The 12,109-nt window shown below is 48.5% G+C and overlaps 2 protein-coding genes across 4 annotated transcripts in view; one reads left to right on the top strand and one right to left on the bottom strand.

Moving 5' to 3' along the window:
* SPMIP11 (sperm microtubule inner protein 11) overlaps positions 1-9,503 on the top strand; it is a 34,118-nt gene extending 24,615 nt beyond the window's left edge. The window contains exons 2-5 of one of the 2 annotated variants that reach the window (XM_027768133.1): positions 485-607; positions 6,500-6,644; positions 7,037-7,114; positions 7,371-9,503. In XM_027768133.1, the coding sequence (XP_027623934.1) occupies positions 485-607; positions 6,500-6,644; positions 7,037-7,085 (317 nt within the window). In that variant the 3' untranslated portion in view covers positions 7,086-7,114; positions 7,371-9,503. Of the gene's footprint in view, positions 1-484; positions 608-6,499; positions 6,645-7,036; positions 7,203-7,370 lie in introns of those variants that run through there. The other variant, XM_027768132.1, reaches the window with a different exon arrangement.
* Positions 1,069-12,109, bottom strand: part of ADCY6 (adenylate cyclase 6) — a 28,514-nt gene continuing 17,473 nt past the window's right edge. Inside the window, exons 20-22 of one of the 2 annotated variants that reach the window (XM_006168224.3) lie at positions 11,869-12,073; positions 10,261-10,385; positions 1,069-1,198 (exon numbers count right to left, since the gene is read on the bottom strand). In XM_006168224.3, coding sequence (XP_006168286.1) covers positions 1,196-1,198; positions 10,261-10,385; positions 11,869-12,073 — 333 coding nt within the window. In that variant the 3' untranslated portion in view covers positions 1,069-1,195. Of the gene's footprint in view, positions 1,199-9,635; positions 10,043-10,260; positions 10,386-11,868; positions 12,074-12,109 lie in introns of those variants that run through there. The other variant, XM_006168223.3, reaches the window with a different exon arrangement.

Genomic DNA, 12,109 nt, shown 5'->3' with positions numbered 1-12,109 from the left:
TTCTCCTCTCTCTGTTGTGGGGGGGGAAAAAAAAAAAAAAAAAAAAAAAACCCTCACACTTGGTACATGTGCATGTGTGCTCAAGATTCTAGGAGGAGAGTGGAGAAGGGCCATCCCCTCTAGGGGGTGACTTCTCACTTTCTGTCTCTCTGTCTCTCTTTGTCTTTCCAGCAAGCACATGCTCCCTATAGCAAAAAATCTCTCTCACCAGAGAGACACAGAGCGAGAGAGCAAGAAAGTGAGAAAGCAAGCCATGAGGTCTGAGACTCAAACCACGGTCAGCCATGTGGGAGTCCAGCACCTTAACAACCACACCATCCACTGGCCCGGGGCATGGTGAGTTCACTTTGGAAACCTAAAGAATCAGATATGAGTGTCTAGGTGAGATCCCTGCCATGTGCCTGGCTGGCATGGAGACAAGGGAATTAGAGAATCAAATAGCCCCATTTGCCAAATACTCAGAACAGGTCTTCTCTCATTTCAGATCAGAAGGAACCAGCGCCCACGAGATTTCCCCCCATTATCTCAGAAGATGGAAATTACTCCGTGCACCAGAATAGCCATGCAAGGTACCAAGAAGCGGTACGGAAGGTGTTGTTAAAGACATGTAAGTACCTTGGAGTGGGCACCATACTCAGATAAGAAAAGATATGTCGGGGTTCTTAGGCCCAGCTGCATGGGCATGTGCTACTAAAAGGTACTCCATGGGTGGGACCACACAGGAGGTCTGGATTTAATTCCTGTCTCAACCTAAATCCTGGGCATGGTGGCATGCACCTGTAATCCCAGGGACTCTGAGGCAGAGGACTGTGACCTCGAGGCTGGCCAAGGCAGCACAATGAGCTCCTACCTAAAACAGAGCTAGTCATGCTGGTGTGCAACTGTAGTTCCAGCCCCTGGGAGGCCGAGGCGGAAGGATCGTGACATGGTGAGACTCCATCGTGGATGAAAAAGGGTTGTCTGGGTTCCCATAAGATGGTGGGGATGTGGTAGCCATGGTTACAGGGCAGGAGGAAAAAGAGCCAGAAAGAGAGACTGAGACAAGGAAGGAGAGAGATGTGAATGGTGGGGTGAGTATAATAAAAGTTAAATCAGATTTGAAAGCAGAAGATCCAGGTTTGAGTCCTCGTTCTGCCTCTTTTTTAGATGTCTTCATCTTGGCTGAGTTTCTTACACTTGACTAATCCACTTCCTTTCACTGACGAAAGAGAGAGAGAGGGAGAGAAAGAATGTCATATCTACCACTCTACCAGTCTTACAGAATTGTTGTGAGAATCAAAACAAAAACAATTAAGGAAAGTACTTTGTATGTTATTATGCACTACCCCATAAGGAGTGCTAGACCAAGAACCAGCTTTGGAATTTGAACTGAGCTTCAACCCCAAACAAGTCGGGTGACTCTGGGCAAGTTCTTTAAGCCACATAAACTTTCTGAACCATCTGAAAGTGGGAAAAGCACTCTTTGGCACTGTTGTGAAAGCTGGAAAAAATATATATTTCATTTTTCAATTTGTCAGAGGGTACATGCATTTGCAGGGAGAGACAAGAGAGAGAGGGAGAGAGAAAGAGAGGGGGAGAGAGTGGGAGAGAGAGGGAGAAAGCACTCATGGAGCATGGTCATGCCACAATCCCTCCTCCTCCATTTCTCCCTTCTCTTTGGGACTTTGGGCTCATACATGTGCCCTCACATATTTCTTAAGCCACCAGTCCTGGATTTAAACTGTGCAGTTGGCCATTTGGGGTCTAGCTGTGTAAATCACCAAGCCACCAGCTGGCCCTAAAATATACATTTTTAAAAAACATCTAAGAAAAACTTCTTATTTAAAATATTTATTTATTTATCATATTCATTCATTCATTCATTTATTTTTGAAGAGGTTTTTGCTATAGGGCATGTGCGCTCGCCAGACAGAGAGAGACAGAGAGACAGAAAGCGAGAAATCACCCCTCAGGGGGGATGGTCACACCACAATCCCTTCTCCTCCATTCTCCTCTCAGGATCTTGGGCATGCACGCACACGCACACGCACCCGGCGTGAGTTTTAAGCCACCGGGTCCGGGATGCGAACCGCAGTCGACTACATGGGAGTCCAGCGACATAGCCATTACGCTAACTACTGGTTCCCTATTCATTCATTTATTTTAAATTTGACCAGAGAGAGAGAGAGAGTGAGAAAGCAAGCCACCAGGTCCAGGGACTCAAACCATGGTCAGCCATGTGGGAATGTCCAGCGCCTTAATCACCACACTACCTGCTGGTCCCCTCTAAGAAAAACTTCTGATTCATGCAATAACTTGTAGGAATCCCCAGGATTTATGCCAATAAATTGAGAAAGCCAAGCTCAAAAGGATCGACTATATGATGCCACTTATATAATATTCTTAAACTGACAAACATTTTTTAAAGAATTATTTAACTTTATACATTGTTTTTATTTTATTTAATTTTTTGAAGTTGACCAGGGAGAGACAGAGAGAGAGAAGGAAAGTGAGAAAGCAAGCTGCCAGGTGCAGGACTTGAACCACTGTCAGCCATGTGGGAGTCCAGCCACCTTAACCACCATGCCACTTGCTGGCTCCAAAATGACAAAATTAAGGGGCTAGCCAGGTGGCATGGTGGTTAAGGCAGCTGGATCCTAGAATGTAGTTCAAGTCCTAGACCTGGCAGCTTAAAAATCACACTGGGTCATGTGCATGCAGGCCCAAAATACTGAGAGGGGAGTGGAAGAGGAGGGATTGTGGAGTGGCCATCCCTCCTGGGGGGGTACTTTCTCATTTATCTTTCTCTCTCTCAAAAAGGAGGGGGATGACAAAATTATAGAAACTGAAGAACAGATAACTAATTACCTGAGGGGCATGTGTGGCTATAAAATGGTGATTCCAGATCAGGTGGTAACGAAACTGTTCTGCATCAAGACGTCAATATCCTGGCTGTGAGAGTGGAAAACAGCTCTGCCACATGTCACCACTGGGTGGGAATAGAGAAAGGGTGCACGAGCTCTTCCAGTTGTATTATTTCTTACAACTTCATGGGATCTATGAGTTCCTCAAAATTACAGTTTGGGAAACAAAAATACTTTTGGAAAACCAGCCCATAGCCTAGTGGTTAAGGGAGCCAGATCCTACATGGCCAAATGTGGTTCAAATCCTGGACTTGGTGACTTTAAAAACACATGGCATGCATGTGTGTGTGGTGCCTGAAATCCCAGCAGAATGGAGAAATGGAGGAGAAGGGATTGAAGCATGACCATGCCCCATTGGGGGATGCTTTCTCTCTCTGTTTCTCCGCCTCTCTAGCAAGCATACATGCCCTCTGGCAGTTTAAAAAATACTTTTCAAAATCAAAACAGATGTATGTAAGAAGAAAGGTACCTAAGAGTTATTTCAAATAGCAAATTTTCTTTTTATTTATTTATTTAGTTAGTTTTTAAGAGATCGCCCTGGTCCTGAGCCGGTCCCAGGCTTACTCTTTTTTTTTTTTGGAGAGGTTTTTGCTATAGGGTGCATGTGCTCGCCAGACAGACAGAGAGAGACAGAGAGACAGAAAGCGAGAAATCACTCCCCAGGGGGGGATGGCCACACCGCAATCCCTTCTCCTCCATTCTCCTCTCGGGATCTTGGACACACACGCACAAGCACCCAGCATGAGTTTTAAGCCACTGGGTCCAGCACTCGAACCGCGGTCGACTACATGGGAGTCCAGCGACATAACCATTACACTAACTGCTGGTCCCTTTTAAAAAATTTGTTAAAAATAATTATTTTATTTATTTATTTTAAATTTGACTAGAGAGGGACAGAGTGAGGGAGAGAAAGTGAGAAAGCAAGCCACCAGGTCAGCCATATGGGAGTCCAGCACCCTTAACCACCATGCCACCTGCTGGCCCTCAAATAGCAAATTTTCTTAAAAGCACATTAATTACTAGGAAAATAACTGCATCAGAAATATAACATCTACTCAATGAATTATTAGGGACATTTTTAAAAAGTAATGATTATGAAGACTGATAACAAGAGCTGGGCCCACAGTGCGGCAGGTCATATGGAATATTAGAGTTCAGTTCCCAGATTAACCTGTACACATCAGGCACATGTGAGTACGCTGTGATCCTGGCTGCCTGGGAAGGCAGGGGTGATATCACAACATGAGATCCTGTTGTGGGTGCTTGTCTTTCTCTCTCTGTCTCTTATGAAAGGAAGAAACATTTTTTTTCTTTTTTTTTTTCTTTTTAGAGAGAGATTTTTGCTATAGGGTGTGTGTAATCACCAGAGAGAAAGAAAGAGAAAGTAAGAAATCACCCCCTCGGGCAGATGGCCATGCCACAATCCCTTCTCCCCATTCTTCGGGACTTTGGGTACACATGCACATGCACCCGTTGTGAGTTTAAGCCACCAGGTCCAGGACTCAAACCGTGGTCAACTATGCAGGAGTCCAGCGATGTGACCATTATGTCATCAGCTGGTCTCAGAAGAAACATTTTTTAAAATTACAAATTTGGGACCAGGGGACCAGCAGTTAGCATAATGGCTATGTCGCTGAACTCCCCCGTAGTAGACTGCAATTCGCGTCCTGGACCCAGTGGCTTAAAACTCACGCCAGGCACGTGTGCGTGCGTGCCCAAGATCCCGAGAGGAGAATGGAGGAGAAGGGATTGCGGCGTGGCCATCCCCCCTGGGGAGTGATTTCTTGCTTTCTCTCTGTCTCTCTCTGTCTTTCTGGCGAGAGCACGTGCCCTATGGCAAAAGCCTCTGCCCCCCAAAAAATTGGGGCCAGCAGATGGTAGAGTGGTTATGTTGCTGGACTCCCACATGGCTGACTGAGTTCAAATCCTAGCCCTAGTGGTTTAAAACTCATGCCGGGCGCATGTGAACATGTGCCCAAGATCCTGGGAGAAGAATGGAGAAAGGATTGTGAGGGATGATTTCTTGCTTTCCCTCTCATAGCTTCTGTCTCTCTCTCTGGAGAGCCTATGTGTCCCAAAGCAAAAACCTCTAAAAATAAATTAAAATACAAATTTTAGGGGTCAGCAGATGGCATGGTGGTTTAGGTGCTGGACTTCCACATGGCCAACTGAGGTTTGAATCCTGGACCTGGTGGCTTGCAAAGCATGCCAGGTGCATGTGCATGCATACCCAGAATCCTGAGAGGAGACTGGAGAAGAAGAGATTGTTGCATGGCCATCCCCCTGGGGTTGGGGTGGGGGGCAATTTCTGGATGACATATGGCCAACTCCACAGTCCTAGTTCTGGATCCAGGCAGCTTGAAAAATCAAGCCAGGCACATGTGCATGCATGCCCAAAATCCTGAGAATGGAGAAGGTATTGTGGTGTGGTCATCTCCCTGAATAGTGATTTTTTTTCTTTCCCCTCTCTCTCTTTCTGTGTCTCTCTGGCAAGTACATAGGTCCTGTAGCAAGATTTTTTAAATAAAATTTTCTCTATTTGGATAAATCTAATTTAATAGTGTATAAAATTTGTACTTTTTATTTTTTCACCTTAACCACCATGCCACCTGGCTGGCTCAAAATGTATTTGTTTAAAGCATCTAGGCAAGTCTGAAATTATTTCAAAGAAAAATTATATGTCAGTAAGTGTGTGCACGTATGAGAGAAAGAAAGCACCTCTCAGAGCCTGGTCTCACGGCAACCTTTTCCCCTTCATTCTCCATCCTGTCAGAATCCTGGCACCTGCACATGCACCTAGTGTGTTTTCCAAGTCACCAAAGCAGGGACTTGAATCCTCGTCACCATGTGGAATCCAGCTACCTCAGTCTAGAACTTAACCTCTGTACTATAGGGTTGGCCCTTATTTTAAAAAAATAAACATTGAAAACATGATAGGCATATGATAAATGGCATGTATTAGCAGTATCTAAATATGAGGCAGTGGGCTAGTAGGTGGTATGTGGTTAAGGTGCTGGACTCCCACATGGTTGACCATGGTTCAAGTAGACCTGGCAGCTTGGCTTGCTTTCTCACTTTTCCTCTCTGTCTGTCTCTCTCTGGTGAGCACACATGCCCTATAACAAATTTTAAAATAATAGTAAAATTAAATAAATTATTTTAAAAAAACCAAATGTGATTCAGTATCATTAAGTCTCAGGGCACTATCTGTTGAGTGAAGGAAGGCGTTATTTCAGAGAAGAAGAAAGGCAATGAGGATGATTACGCTCAGAAAAAAAGAAAAATAATGCATCAGTAGACCCCATCTTGAACATCTCCCAAGTGGGTTGACTGCTTGTGTTTTCACTATCTTGACACTTGCAAATAGTTCTCTTGGAGATGGCTTACTAGTAGCAGGAAGAACCAAGACTGATTCATCTGACCATGAAGGGTGAGATGCTGGAATCCGGAAGTAGAGGGTGTGGTGACCACATTCTGAGGCCTCTCAGCACCTGGTCAGGCCCTGTTACTGGGCTGAGCTTTTGCTGCCCTGAGGCAGAAAAGTGAGCAGAGAACTTGAAGGAATTAATAACTTGCCCTTCCCCCAAACCATTCAGTCCCCAATCAGGTCTTCAGAATCCCCTTAACTGATGCTCAGAACTTCAGCTTCTGGCGGTCCCATGATCCAGGAGTGCGACCAGAGGAAACCATGCCATGGACCCGGAACCCACGCCATTGTCTCATTAAAAGCCCAATGACCAGGTTAGGCTGGAAGGGGTTAAGGTGGGAAGCCCAAGGGAAAGTATTCCCTCCCCTCACTTAAACTCTTTGAGGGTAATGCGTCTATGCTGAGTTAGGGAGAGGTTGCATCTTGGCAGAGAAACGCTGGTCCCAGAATCACGGCCATGGTGGCATTCAAAGTTGTCAGAGATTTGTCTGTCATTACGTTTTGTCTTATGCGTATGACTCCTGAGCAGACAGAAGATAAGTGTCTACAGCACTCCTGTGGGAGCACTTTCATTGCTATCTCCCCCCATTCCGATCACCCTCCACTGGCAGTCGCCCTACTTCATCACTAACTGCCCGAGTCAGTCTTGGGGGCTACTTTTAAAGACTGGCCTGGCTGGATCTGAGATTCTGTCTGTCTTTTCCAGGTTTGTGGACCACTCTATTCTCAATGACAGAAACTTCAGTCTGTACTGAGGCTGCAGAAGGAAAAGGAGTGCGAAGAGGTGGAAGGAGGGAGAAGGTGTCCTGGTTCGGAGGGGGAGGGCTGACTGACCGGAGGAGGGGATCAAGAGATCACAGTGAACAGACGGACTAGAAGTCACTTTTGTGTACTGGGGGTGGGGGAGTGGTATTCCAAGGTCTAGAGCCCTGTGAGAGCAAGTGTGTGGGAGATGCCTGAAGGCCCAGACTTTGGTATGAGAGGTCTGAAAGGGCCAAGGCACTGGAAGGACAACCTCAAGGATCTTTGACCTCATGCAGGCAGGGGTTATACGGACAAATCTGGGAGGACACACACTGGTCCTTACGACGCTGAAGGGCCTGGAGCAAGCGCACTCTCTGAAGACACTGTGGCTTCTGCTGGGTGAGAGAAAGTCCTCTCACCACAGACAAGCGAGGCCCACAGAGCCCTGGGGCAGGAGGAGGCCGTCTTCTGCACCAGATCCTGCCACTTCTGATCCAACCCAGAGCCCAGAAAGCTGCAGAAAACAGGGAATTTTACAAAGAGTTTGATTTTATTGATATTTAAATATATTAAATATTTCACTGAAATACATGGTACACCACCCACCCTCCCTCCCACAGTGGTTACATTATAAAACCAAAGCCCAGGGCCTCCCATCCCCTGACTCCCCCACCGACGAGTGAGGAGAGGGGCAGTGGTAGCCCTGGGGAAGGGCATGGCTGGCACTGTGGTATGGGGAGCCAGGGTGTGGACAGGCCCTTCCCACTTGGCAAGAAGCAGAGACAAGTCACCCAAGGCTGAGGTCTCCCCACTCTGGTCTACTTACACCCTCACTCCACCCACAACACCAAGCAGCCCTTCCTATACAGGGATACAGCAGGGGGCAGGGGAGTCCATTTTCTGTCTGAACCAACTAGACTTTTCCCCTCTTTCTGCCTTGGCTAATGAAGTGCCCGATGGTCCGTTTGGTGGATCTGTGAAGATCCCTCAAGGCAGGCAGTACTGAGCCAGAAACCAGGCCTCTGCAGGCAGCTGGCATCAGAAGAGGCATGAGGAAGGCCAAGAGCACTACCTGCTCCCTCTACTCCCCAAACCCAGCAACTCCAGGGACTCTTTCTTCTATGCCTCCAGTCACTTCCAAGACAAAATGAGCTTCAACCAAAACTCAAGCGAATGCCTCTGGCTTAATAAGTACAGACAGAAGAACCAAGGCACCTACTAATTCAGTCCAGAGTCAAGGAGGTCGCAGGGAAAGGTGTAAAGGAAGATAAGAGAATCTAGAGACCAATCTAAACACTTCTGCCAGCCTTGGTAGGCTTGACAAGGACGGGGGAGCCAGGGACATGCTAGAGTCAGGCTGAAGGCTGGAGAAAGCCAAGTCTAAGGTTCCCCTGCCCCATCCCCTAGTACCAGTATCTGGGTCCTCAGAGGGATCCCATGGCATACCACATCCCAGAACAAGCTGGGGAACCCAGGAAACTCCTGCGCCTCTGCCCACCAAACCCCAGACAGTTCATGTGCATGGAGCACTGGGGCTCAAGCAGGGAGACAGTCATGCTGCACGTGAGGCCCCCAAACGGCACTTAGGGATTTGGCACAGAAAGGACTCTTCTCCCCAGGGCCACCCTCCTTTGGCTACCACACCCCATCTCACTCCCGTGCAACCTGGCATCTCTCTACATCCCCTGAAATAGGAAACCCTGCCTTAGTCCCAGAAGCTGGCAGCCCACAAGAGAGAGGCGACCCAGGGTGCAGCACTGAGGAGCAGGAGCACAAGGACACACACAGACCTGGAGAACAGATACTCACACGAAGACCAACATGCATACACTGCTACACAAACACACAGGCCCTCCCTTGTGCCAGGGACTTGGGAGGACAGGTCTGGGGTCAGGGTCATATTCTCCCATGCCCTGACCCTTTTCTATTTGGCAACAGAAGGGGTAGAGCTGTTCATGCCTCCTGGCCAGCAGAGAGCAAGAGAGCACTGGGGCAAAGTGATCTAACCCTGGCCACGTCCAGGTCCCCACACAGGGTCTGGCACCAGCCCCTCCCTGGCTGGCCTGCTCTCTTTGGCACCTGCAGGTAAACTTCCAGCTCCCGATCTTCTGATATCCCACACACGTGTGTGCTTTCTGGCTGGGCATTTTCACAGTACCAGTGAGGCCAGACACCCCTTTCCCTGGAGCATGCAGGAACTGGGGCTAAATCTGAGCTGTCAGAGGTCCCTTTGTTCCCCTTTGGGGACAGATCATGGGACTAGGATTTGGCAAATAGAAACATTCCCCTGAAGTATAGATAGAACTGGGTCCCCAAGGCTTCTCCCTCCTCTGCCCTGTGCCTAAGAGGAACACCCGGCTGAGGCAGGAGGGTGCCCAGGACCAGTGCTGGGATGCAGGCACAGCAAAGGCAAGAACAGGCACTCCTCGTGCCTGCCCCCAGTCTTGGTATAAAATGCTCTCAGGAAAAAAAGAAGAAAGGAAGGGCCCAGCCCTGAGCCTGCTGCCCAGACAGGTCAAGAGAGGCATGGCAAACTGCCATTTTAATCTCTCAGGCAGGAGGGCTCCCCCACTTTTGCTGCTGCCCCCTCCTCAGCTCTGGAAAGCTGGAAGAAAGGAGAGGGAACCCCTAGTTTAAAAAGAACATCACTTGCATAATCCTCTTGATAGGCCCTCATTTGCCAGCCCAAGAGCAGACGAGCATCGTCCAGCCTGCTGGGTGTTCCCTTTTGCAGTCAGCAGGGTCTGGAGGCACAGTGCCCCTGGCCACAGTTCCACCCAGAGAGCAGAGTCCACTCGGTGTCCACCTTGGTCCCTTCAGCTGAATTTGTAGCTGGACCCTGCTAACTGCTGGGGCCCCCATTGAGGAAGTAGGTGGTCATCTCTCCCTTGCCCTTCACCTTGACCACCCCTCGACACTCCAGCTGGTAGCCCTTGGCAGCTAGAACCTGGTACAGGTCCGCGGTCACCTGGGGATGGAAGGGGGCCCGCTTAGCCTGAAATCCTTCCTGCTGCATTTGCAGGGGCTTAGCAGTTCTCTGGTCAGGCTAGCTCCCCTCCCCCAGTCCCTGCACCACCAACCACAGAACACTGCCACCCTACCCCTGTCCAGGCTGACTGCTGAGACAGGCCTGTGGAACCACTCTGGACCCAGGCCACTCCCAGCCTCAGCTCACACCCCGCTCACCTGGATTCGGTCAGGGACCCCTGTGCTGTCCATCCGGCTAGAAACATTCACTGTGTTCCCCCAGATGTCATACTGTGGCTTCCGAGCTCCAATGACGCCTGCCACGACTGGGCCCATGTTCAGCCCTGAGGTGGGAGAACAGCAAGAGATTGAGACGAATAGATGCTCCAGAGTCAGCCCGTGGGAGTCAGCCCCATCCCAGCACCTGCAAAAGGACCCAGAGAATAGAGAACAATCTGGGCATGCCAGCTGAGGCACCCCAAATGAACCCAACTATGGCCCAACAGCAGCTAATCTGCTGAAGGTTGGCTCTGTGCCAACCACTCTAGTGCACATTTCACATTATTCATCCTCTCGCACCTCTCAAAGTAGGCATTATTAGCCCCACTTTACAGACAAGGTAACTGAAGTTTACAAAAGTTAGGTTACTTGCTAAATAAACCAGTAAACAGAACAGCCAGAATCCAAACCAGTCTGACTCCAGAACCTACACTATGACCACTCCCACCTACCAGTTCCACTGACAGGACGTACCTTTTATCAGGTTAGACACAGAGAAAGACACAGGTATTAGAGTTTAGACAAATCTAGTTTTGAATCCCAGCTCAGCCACTTATTAGTTGTTTTTTCTTTTAAAGAATTATTTTATTTAACTTTATTTATTTAAATTTGATCAGAGAGGGAGAGAGAAAAAGAGAGAGAGAGAAAGTGAGAAAGCAAGCCACCAGGTCCAGGACTCGAACCGCAATCTGCCATGTGGGAGTCCAACACACTTAACCACCATGCCACCTGCTGGCCCCACTAGTTTTTGATACTGGGCAAGTTATCTAATCTCAGAGTCAGTCTCAATGTCTTTATCTGTGAAAGGGGATAATTATGTGAAGATTAAAATGTGCTAAAAAATGTCAAGGACAGGGACCAGCAGGTGGCATGGTGGTTAGGGTGCTGGACACTCCCACATGGCTGACCACAGTTTGAGTCCTGGACCTGGTGGCTTGCTTTCTCACTTTCCTTCTTTTTCTCTGTGTGTGTCTTTCTGGTCAAATCAAAATAAAATGAATGAATGAATAAAAGTAAATAAATAATTTTTAAAAAATGTTGAGGACAGTGCCTAGTACACAGTAGGCCCTCGAATGATTTCTGTTCTTTTTTTTTTTTTTTTTGGAGAAGTTTTTTTGTTTTGTTTTGTTTTATTGTTGTTGTTTTTGCTATAGGGCGCATGTGCTCGCCAGACAGACAGAGAGAGACAGAGAGACAGAAAGTGAGAAATCACCCCCCAGGGGGGATGGCCATGCCACAATCCCTTCTCCTCCATTCTCCTCTCGGGATCTTGGGCATGCATTTACACATGCCTGGCGTAAGTTTTAAGCCACCGGGTCCAGGATGCGAACCGTAGTCGACTACGTGGGAGTCCAGCGACATAGCCATTACGCTAACTGCTGGTCCCTGATCTCTGTTCTTGATATCATTGCTCTGAATATCAGAACTGACCTAAGCGGTGGGAGGGAAGGAAGTCCTGATGAGAAATCTGACCTTATCCCCAGCCTGCACCTCAGTTTCACCCAGCAAGGTCCTGGGGAAACCTGCACCGTGCCCAGGCCCTCTCACCGATCTTCATCTGGAAATTATTGAAGGAGTGCTCATTGATGTGCTTCATTTGCTCCATGAGCCGCATGGCGTAGTCGGCCAGGGCCGTGATGTGGGAGCGGCCCACCTGATCGTAGGTGCTGGCGTTCAGCCCGGAGGCAGCCATGTAGGTGCTGCCAATCGTCTTGATCTTCTCCAGCTGTCGGAACCGCTCCTCGCTGATGATCTGGACGACATGGGGAAGTGGCTTTCGAGGCAAAGA

This window comes from Tupaia chinensis, unplaced genomic scaffold (assembly GCF_000334495.1).
Source record: "Tupaia chinensis unplaced genomic scaffold, TupChi_1.0 Scaffold145652_1, whole genome shotgun sequence".
Lineage (NCBI taxonomy): Eukaryota > Metazoa > Chordata > Mammalia > Scandentia > Tupaiidae > Tupaia > Tupaia belangeri.
Note: the sequence above shows the minus strand (reverse complement) of the source record. Positions and strands in the feature narration are given on the sequence as shown.